Raw genomic sequence first — 10,771 nt, 5'->3', positions numbered from 1 at the left:
CACAGCAAAATCACCAGTGTTGATTTAACACCCAGAGTGTTGAATTTACACCCTACAGTGTTTATATGAGTCCACTGGACGCAAATGAACACTCTGGGTGTTAATTCAACACTAGGGATTTTACTGTGCAGGAGAATACAGGAAGGTGCAATAATATTAGGAGCTGTGTGGTCAGGAGCTGTTTGCTGGCACAGGCAACACAAAAGCTGGATGGTGGCTTTTAGGTGATTCGGCAGTAATGCGTAGAATGAAAAATAAATAAAACAACATAAATACATTTTCTAATATAATCCTTTTACAAATAGGTGGTATTTCCTGGACAAAAAATAAAGTGCCACAACAAAAATGGCAATTTCAATGTTTAAGCCTTGCAGACAGCTTTTTATTTTCATTTTACAAACATTTTAATCATTATCATGATTTTACCTTTGTGTACAAGAAGACTATATAAGTGAATTTCCCTGTTTCTAGCTTTTCCCCCCCAAACAGTTTAATGCAGCAAAAGTAAACAAGCAAATGGTGGCACAAGACATCTCAGGAGTGCACTTGCTTAATTCCTGCTCAGTTTCTGACCAACAATTGATGTTAAGACCATTAAAGTGTGTCACTTTAAATGCAAATGAGCTGCTGGTCCCTCCTCCCTTTCCGGAAGAGAACATCCCTTGTATGCTGATTTTATATTTTATTTATATATATATATATATATATATATATATATATATATATATATATATATATACACACACACACACACACACACACACACACACACACATCTCAAGAAATTTTAATATCGTGGAAAAGTTTTTATTTTATTTTAATCTTGATGATTATGGCTTAAAGTAGGGATGCACCGAATGTTCGGCAACCGAAATTATTCGGCATTTTCGGTGTTCGGCCGAATAAGTTTGACCGAACAATGACATGTTTGATGACGCGACCAAATAGCCTAGCAACCAGAGTGAGACGCACGAATGTCATGAACTCGATGAGGGGGCCCGCGCATGAACGAGCTGTGGACATGTGCATTGTTTTGTTTCTGTTCCGGAGCATGTTTCTGTCACGTCGCGAGATGTAAGGGAGTAGAGTACGGAAGCAGGTAAAGACGTATTTATTTAAGGGCAGGCAGACAAATCCTATATCTACTATAATACTCCGTGAGGTGTACAGGGACGTGAGCGGTATATATCCCCAATATATTCAGCTGTATAGAACCGAATAGAACCATTTTTTGCACTCTTGTCAATGCACTTTTTAATGCACTTTTTAGTTGTAGGCTACAGAGTGCTACATTCTTTCAGCAGTCAGTTATAGGCCTAACATAGGCTATTCAAGGGGGGCTCAAAGATGACCACATAAAAATATTTTTATTTTACTAATTTATTTATTTAAAGTTATATTGTGCTTTGTTGGTAGCCTATGCCTGCTGGAATGAAAAAACAATGTTGAGTGTTAAATAAATATTTTGAAATTGTAGTTTTTGTAATTGATTTTTTTCCTTTGAAAAGCAAGACAAAATAGTAAAAAGCACATTTTGACTATTTAATTTATGCAATGGTGAAAAAAATGGCAAAATAAATGGAAAAAACGTGTTCGGTATTTGGCCTTCGGCCAAATTTTTCATTATATTCGGTTTCGGCTTCGGCCAAGAATTTTCATTTTGGTGCATCCCCAGCTTAAAGCACTGGAAATCAAAAATCCAGTATCCAAAATATTTGAATAAAGAATTTATAATTCAGAAATATCGACCTGAGAAGAGCTCTAATCAGCACACTATATATTTTATTATATATACACTAGGGATGTCATGATACCAAAAATCTAGTAGTCGGTACCGATACCACCAAAAGTTCACGATACTCGATAGCACAGTATAAATTTATTTATACCGTTTTATACTCCTCTGGCTGATACTGGCAAAAAGAGGGGGAGGGGGGGTGCACTGCACGCACACACACACCCCTTATACTCTGAATGCAGGCATTAGTTTAAATTCACTGATATGGTGGCAGGCCAAAAAGATTGATTAAAACTAGGGCTGCAACTAACGATTATTTACATAATCGATTAGTTGGCCAATTATTATTATTTATTTATTTTTTCGATTAATTGATTAATCGGATGGGGCGGGGAAAACTTTCAGTACAGTTTTTTTGTTTATTTAAAATATAATCCACAAACTGAGTGTTACAAACAAACTTCAGACTAAAACTTTAAACAACTGTTTGTCCAAAACAGGAAAGAACCCAATACACACACAAACACACACACCAGACTATATATTATTCATTTAGGACTGTAGTTTAATTCGGTGCTTTTTGTGCATCCATAAAAATAATTCATAAATACTATAAAATAATATATATATATATATATATATATATATATATATATATATATATATATATATACATACACACACACACACACACACATATAAAAGCTACATTGTGTTTTCTGTGAAAAAACCCGTGGTTCTATTTAACACATTTCCTCATATCTGAAGTTACAGAAGTGAACCTAAATGTTAACATGATTGTGCAATCAGTGAAGACAACAAAAAAATCCCCCACTTCATGATGTTTAGCCTCTTGAATACACACTCTCAGTCGCAATGCTCACATCATGCCGGCGGTCTGTTACTATTGACCGAGATTTTAAGAGAAGTTCCAGGGCGTGTGGTTTTATAATCAGTTTTGATTGAGAAAGACGAAGAAGGAAGAAAAAAACGACACCACTTTGCATTTAATGCATCAACTTCAAATTTGCTAGATGATTTTACAATTGTATTAGCGGAAGTGTAAGGAATAGTGACTGGAATAAAGTTGGTTTGATGTTGGACGTCTAATATTCGCAGATATGCGGAAATTAAGGGACCGTCTCTAAAGTTACATACGACATTGTTAAACACGTTTCTAACTTCAATAGCATTTGAAGGGAGTGACTTACAGTCATATAACCAACTGTAAAGTGTTCATGTAGATGTCAGCTATAATGCACATCTTTTAGATTTTTTTTTAACAAAATAAGCTATTAAATCATATGTAAATTAGATTTATTTAGGTTTATATAGGTTTATTTTATTAAATATCAAAAATCTAAAAAGGTGTGTTATAGCTGACAACTAGATAAACACTTTACAGTTGGTTGTGTGACTGTACATTATTCCCTTCAAATGCTATTGAACTTTAAATTATGGTATATTTTGTGTATAAGCGCATGCAGTAATAAAATACATGGCAATTTTTATATGATTTAATAGTTTATTTTGTTAAATATCAAAAATCTAAAAGGTGTGCGTTATAGCTAACACCTACATGAAGACTTTACAGTTGGTTATATGACTGTAAGTCATTCCCTTCAAATGCTATTGAAATTAGAATCATATATAACAATGTCGAATGTAACTTTAGAGACGGTGCCTTAATTTCCGCATATCTGCGAATATCGAACGTCCAACATCAAACCAACTTTATTCCAGTGGAATAGTGTGCTTTATATTCCTCTGGTATATTATATCAGCTGTGGTTGTGGAACGCTGCTTTTCAGTGGTATAAATATGTGGTATAGTTATAAACAGCAGAGCTGCATAAATGATGGTGTTAGCTCTAAATCTCATAGGCTAGCAGGGTGACTAGCTAGGTCATGGATCCAGGTTTCTGTAACAAGCTAGCGAGTCAAAAACTGCAGACGTGATGTTATGTTATTTACCAAACACACTGCATATGAAACACGCTTATTAAACTTAACACAAGCAACATTTAAATCAAATTTCTGTTAAGAAATATATGTTTGAATAGTTTGTCAGAGAAGTCAGCACCTGGTGGAGATAGCATCGCTGTCTCGCTGAGCGCCGTCCAGCCGCGATGCCCCGCTACAAAAACACTGAGCTCCGACTACAGACAACCGCTGCGGCTGTGCGGTTAATAATCTTCGGGTTAACACGCGACACAGGACGCTCATGGTGGCGCTGACACATGGACTAGCGGAGCGGACAGGAACAGTTCATTTAATTCACTTCACAGCTTCACAGGTTGTGACATTCAGCGTGTACAGGCGACGCCAACGTCCAAATGACTCGTGACGTCATGACGTTGTACGTTGAATATGACGCCCTACTCCTTGTTCACAGAAACATTTCTTCACTTATTTTTAAATGCATCTTTCTGGAAAGATGTTTAAAAAGTGGAAAATGTGGGCAGAGTCTTTTCTGTTTGGAAATATAAGACGTCATTACGTATTTCTTTAAGAAATCCTACACAGGGTTGAAGGGAGCCTGGAGCCTATTCCTTGGGACTTGAGTCACAAGACAGGGATCACCCTAAACAGGGTGCCAACTCATTAGGGCAGAATCACACACACATTCACACACCAATTCCCACACTAGGGACAATTTCAAGATGCCAATCAGCCTACAACATATTTCTTTGTATTGGGAGAGGAAACCAAAGTACCTGCAGTAAACCCCTGAAGCACAGGGAGAACATGCAAACACAGGGGAGAGGCGAGAATCAAACCCCCAACCCCAGAGGTGCAAGGCAAGTGTGGTAACCACTAAGCCACCTTCATCCTTAAGATGCTATGTTCCTTATAGAAATAGACCACATTATTAATTCAAAGTAAGAATTAAATCCGATTGGATATATTTCTTTGTAGTGGAGTCTCATAACCTAGCACATACAGATTATGCAATAACAACTATTTCCGTATTCACTCTTTCCCTCAAAATTATAATTTTAATTATTATTCTTCACAATCTGTATTTTAAGTGTTAATATATATATTTTTTTCTTTTTCATATTTTTATTTAACCCTTTAACAGGGACACAATAAAATACTTAATAAAATGTTTTTTTTTATGTTAATTCTTACTAACTGGATCAAATTCAACAGCAATTCATTCAATTCGTTTTTCAAATTCACCATTTAAAATATTCAGCAAATCCTACACACATGATTGGAAAGCTCATTCTACATATTTTAGTAAAAAGTTCATAAACATTTAAGCCATTGCAGCTCAGTTTGGAAACTTGCCTAGTTATGTTTCTTTTAGTTAAATATGGTAAATGGTCTACACTTATATAGCGCTTTTACAGTGCTTTACACTGTTTCTCATTCACCCATTCACACACACACACACACACACACACCAATGGCTGCAGAGCTGCCATGCAAGGCACAAGGCACATGTGGAGATATGTGGGCCAGGAATTGAATGGCAAACCCTATGATTACTGGAAAACCTGCTCTACCACCTGAGCCACAACGGCCCTGAGGTGGCTGAGGTGTGTGATTCACATGTAGTTTTCATTACATATTTCTTTAGTAAATCCTACACAGGGTTGAGGGGAGCCTATCCCTGGGGTCTTGAGGCACAAGGCAGAGGACACCCTGGACAGGGTGCCAATCCATCACAGGGCAGAATCACACACACATTCACACACCAATTCCCACACTAGGGACAATTTCAAGATGCCAATCAGCATACAACACATGTCTTCGTACTGTGGGAGGAAACCTAAATACCTGGAGTAAACCCCTGAAGCACAGGGAGAACATGCAAACACATGCAAACATAGGGGAGAGGCGAGAATCAAACCCCCAACCCCGGAGGTGCAAGGCAAGTGTGGTAACCACTAAGCCACCTTCATCCCTAAGATGCTATGTTCCTTATAGAGGTGCCAACCCATTGCAGGGCACAATCACACACTCATTCACACACTACGGACAATTTGGTAATGCCATATCAGCCTTCAACACAGGTCTTTGTCTCTGCGGAGACAAAAACCCCTGAAGCATGTGGAGAACACGCAGGCTCCATGCACACAGGGCGTAGGCAGGATTCAAACACCCAACGCTGACGGTGCAAGGCAAACATGCCAACCACTAAGCCACCATGCCCTCTAAGTATAATCATAATTTGCTCAATTAAAAACAAACAAACAATTAAAACAAATTTACTTGCTGTTCCCTACTTCATATACTATGGAAGGAGAGCCTACTGAACTATAGAAAATCTCTTAGTCATGCTAGAAAAGTCTATCTCTCCACCTTAATAGGAGATAACAAAAACAACTTGAGATTTCTATTCAACACAGTAGCAAAATTAACTAGGAATAAAACCACTACAGAAAGAAGCAAACAATCATTACATAGTAGCGAAGATTTCATGAATTTTTTCATTGGTAAAGTTGAAAATATTAGTTGTGAAATTCAGGCTATTAAATTAAAACCAGGCAGTTTTATAACTAACCCTGTAGATGATAATATAGCAATATCTGATCAACGATGAGAATGTTTTACTAGCCTTAGAGAGACCGAACTAGCTTCATTAATCTCTTCAGCGAAATCATCAACTTACATACTAGATCCTGTACCTACATGTTTCTTTAAAAAGATTTGTCCTGGAGTAATTGAACCCCTTCTAAATATAATCAATTCTTCCCTTAGCACTGGCTATGTACCAAAATCATTTAAACTAGCAGTTATTAAACCCCTGATTAAAAAATCTGACCTTGACCCCGCTCAACTGTCCAGCTATAGACCTATATCAAATCTCCCCTTCATCTCCAAAATCTTAGAAAATGTTTTAGCACAGCAGCTATGCTCGTACTTACATAGGAACAACATTGATGAAATGTATTGTCGGGGTTTAGACCTCATCATAGCACAGAGACAGCGAGAGTTAAAGTAGTAAATGACCTACTACTGGCCTCTGATCAGGGTTGTGTCACGTTGCTTGTATTACTTGACCTTAGTGCAGCTTTTGATACTATAGATCATACTATTCTGATTGATAGATTAGAAAATGTTGTTGGCATTAAGGGAACGGTCCTCTCCTGGCTCATATCTTATTTGACCAATCGGTATCAGTTCTTAGATGTAAATGGCAACTTCTCCACACATACAGAGGTTAAATTTGGTGTTCCACGAGGTTCTGTTTTAGGCCCACTGAGTTTTACTTTATATATGCTACCTTTAGGTCAAATTATTTGTAAACATGGAATTAGCTTCCACTGTTATGCTGATGATACACAGCTGTATGTTTCAGCAAAGCCAGATGACAGACAGCAGCTTAATAAAGTTGAGGAATGTGTAAAAGACATTAGACGTTGGATGCTTATTAACTTTCTCTTACTTAATTCTGATAAGACGGAAGTACTTCTACTAGGACCGCATGTAGTTAGAAGTAAGCTTTCTGATTACACAGTAACTCTGGGTGGGCTTTCCGTTTTGTCATGTGCAGCAGTAAAAGACCTTGGAGGGATTATTGACTCCAGTCTATCATTTGATGCTCATGTAGATAATATTACTAGGATAGCCTTCTTTCATCTCAGAAATATTGCTAAGATAAGAAATATATTGTCACTACATGATGCAGAAATTTTAGTTCATGCTTTCGTCACCTCTAGACTAGATTATTGTAATGCCTTACTGTCTGGATGTTCCAGTAGGAGCATAAACAAACTCCATTTAGTGCAAATAATGCAGCTGCTAGAATCCTAACTAGAACCAGAAGATATGACCACATTACCCCGATCTTATCAACACTGCATTGTCTCCCAGTGAAATGACGCATTAATTATAAAATGCTATTATTGGCTTAAAAAGCACTAAACGGTCTCACGCCACAGTATCTAAACAAACTTTTGGTTTTCTATGATCCGCCACGCCTACTTAGATAATAAGGTGCAGGCTATTTGATGGTACCTCGAATAGCGAAGGCTACAGCAGGAGGAAGAGCTTTCTCTTATAAAGCCCCACAGTTATGGAATAGCCTTCCAATTAGTGTTCGGGATTCAGACACAGTCTCATTGTTTAAGTCTAGGCTTAAAACGTATTTGTTTACTCAAGCCTACCCTGACTAGACTTTCTGTTACGCAAAGCACAGTCTTAACAATCTCTCCCTCTCTCCTTCTGCCGAGTGACACATGATTTTATGGAGATTCTAGAGATCCTGATCCTTTCTGCTCTCCGGACCTGCCTGATCCGTTCGGATGCCCTACCTCTGGATGGAGCTCTCATCTACTCCAATTCCAGATGGACACACTCACTGTGGTTTCTGGGACTACATTTGCTTCTAAGGCCCCGGGATTGCAATTACAACATGCAGTTTTGCACTCGGGTCTCCTTTGAACAGTAGACTAGTTCAACAAACAGACTTCATATCAAACCATAATGAACCTTCCTTTACTTTCACACTATCTGTTGTTACCCAGATGAGGCTGGGTTCCCTTCTGAGTCTGGCTCCTCTCAAGGTTTCTTCCTCTTAGCATCTTAGGGAGTTTTTCCTTGCCACCGTTGCCACCGGCTTGTTCAATTGGGATAAATTCACACATTTAAAATCTTTATCCCGTGTTTATATGTTTCTGTAAAGCTGCTTTGAGGCAATGTCCATTGTACCATTGGCATGGTATCCCAGTCCTACACATTCATTCTATCTATTAATTAAGGTAGAAAGTTATTATTAATTAAGGAAAAAATTTACAATAAAAAAACAACAGCAATATCACAAATATAAAATCAAATCTTAAGTAAAAAATAAAATAAATACATAATTATTTAAGTTTTTATATTTTCTAATAGTAGAAAGAAGCTTATATTTTTCTTAGTAAAAGTATACTTTTACTCTTTATAACCATTAAAATTGTACAAAAACAATTATTTAAAGAACATTTTTAAATCTAACAATTTCATTAAAAAAAAAAAAACTATTTAATGTTCTTAATTTCTGTGTAAAATATACTATATGGCCAAAAGTATGTGGACACACCCATATGCGGGCCTTCTTCAAACTGTTGCCACAAAGCTGGAAGCACAGAATTGTTCAGAAAAGTTCTTCCCTGGAACTAAGGAACCCAAACTGTTTCAGCATGACAATGCCTTGGTGCACAAAGTGAGATCTGTAAACACATTGCTATGGTTGCGCATGAATTTGAGTGTCCTGCACAGAGCCCTGACTTCAAACCCACTGATCACTTTTGCAATGAACTGGAGTGCTGACTGCACCCCAGACCTCCTCTTCCGGCTGAACAGGCAAATCCCCACATCCACGCTCAAAAAGTTAGTGGAAAGCCTTCCCAGAAGATTGGAGGTTGTTATAAAAGGAAAGGGGGACTAACTCTGGAATGGAATGTTCAACAAGCGCAAATGGGTGTGATGGTCAAATGTCTATATTCATTTGGCCATATAGTGTATTTTGCTAAGATAATGTTATTGTTTTGTCCTCTACATTTTAGTGTTTCCCCTGCTATAATAAACCTGGCTCACATCAGCTAATTACCAGCCCTTCCTGAGTTTCTGTGGGTGCACTACAACATGCAACAGCATTGAGTGAGTGACAGTTCTGTGGGTGGAAGCACTTTGTTGATAAGAGAGGTAAGAGGAAAATGGCCAGATTGATTCAAACTGCCAGAAAGGATACAGTAACACATGTAAACACTCTTTACGACTGTGGTGAACAGAAAAGCATCTCAGCATGCATTAAAAATCAAACCTTATTGTGGATGGGCTACTACAGTTGAAGACCACATTGGGTTCCACTCCTGTCAGCCAATAACAGGAATCTGAGGCTGACAGGAAGAACAAGAATCTGATTACAAAATATGGAGTTGATCTCCCTATAACAGCATACACTCTTCTGGAAAGGCTTTCCACTAGTTTTTGGAATGTTGCTGTGGGGATTTGTGCGCATTCAGCCACACGCACATTAGTTAGCTTGCGTAATGTTGTCAGACAAGAAGGTCTGGTGTTCAGTTGACGATCCAGTTTATTTCAAATGTATAAAACAGGTTTGGGCTAAGCCCTTTAGGCCCAGTGAAGATAAATTGTACAGCTATAGCAGGGGTGTTAGACGTACGGCCCATGGGCCAAAACCGGTCCGCTAGGGGGTTCAATCCGGCTAGCAGGATGAATTTTGAAAGTGTAAAAATGCATAAAAGACACGCACTGGAATTTTTTTTAGTCGGAGTAGAAGACGCGGCACAATTCTGGGACTCAGACCGAACAGCAGATGGTAGCAATGCGCCTTCTGCTGTTTGTTATTACGGAGTAGTCTAACCCAGTTTTTTTCAAAGTGGGGGCCGCCAGGGGGCGCCAGGGGGGCCTCAACAATTTGGTGTGTAAAATAAATTCTCACTCTCAGACAACCACACACACACACACACACACACACACACACAATCAATTCCTAATGTAATGTAAATATGTAAGATGTAATTATTAATAAAAAAGGGGGATATATGCAGAAGTCTGTATTTTTAATGTGTTTTAAAGACATCTTGCAAAAGGGGGGCCTCGGTCAAATGTTAATACCATTTGGGGGGCCTTGTCCTGGAAAAGTTTGGGAACCCCTGGTCTAACCTGTTTTCTACTCGCCCCCACACCCTAATTAGCCAAAATGTATTTGTCAAAAAGGAGAAAAGTGGATACTACTTGTCTTCTTTTTTGACAAAGGACCAAAAGATGCCAAGTTTCAGGAGCAAAAAGTAGTCTAGACATGACTAACTCCTTTAAAATGCTGCTTCAGACACTGAATGTACTTAAAGAATACAGTTCTGTGAAAATGAATCCTTGCTGTAGTAATAGTTTAAAAATGTGCAGTTTAATGTTAGTCAACAGCTTCACTACAAAAGAGTTTGGTTTGTTGGAATCCTATTGTTCATGCAATGCCATAAATTTTAAAGTGCAATACTATATTTTTCAGTTCCAAATACATGTGACAAAGTTGTTTTTTTTTATTTTACTGATGTTGACACTTTTACTGTATTTT

At 37.9% G+C, this 10,771-nt stretch overlaps 1 protein-coding gene across 2 annotated transcripts in view; it reads right to left on the bottom strand.

Annotated features, from left to right (window-relative positions):
- Window positions 1-4,147, bottom strand: part of abhd11 (abhydrolase domain containing 11) — a 13,347-nt gene extending 9,200 nt beyond the window's left edge. Inside the window, exon 1 of one of the 2 annotated variants that reach the window (XM_053648747.1) lies at window positions 3,821-4,147. In XM_053648747.1, the coding sequence (XP_053504722.1) occupies window positions 3,821-3,963 (143 nt within the window). In that variant the 5' untranslated portion in view covers window positions 3,964-4,147. The remainder of the gene's footprint in view (window positions 1-3,820) is intronic. The other variant, XM_053648745.1, reaches the window with a different exon arrangement.
- Window positions 4,148-10,771: the final 6,624 nt, after the last annotated feature.

The sequence above is a fragment of the Ictalurus furcatus genome, chromosome 18 (assembly GCF_023375685.1).
Source record: "Ictalurus furcatus strain D&B chromosome 18, Billie_1.0, whole genome shotgun sequence".
NCBI classification, from domain to species: Eukaryota; Metazoa; Chordata; class Actinopteri; order Siluriformes; family Ictaluridae; genus Ictalurus; species Ictalurus furcatus.
This window is presented reverse-complemented; position numbering and strand designations above follow the sequence as displayed.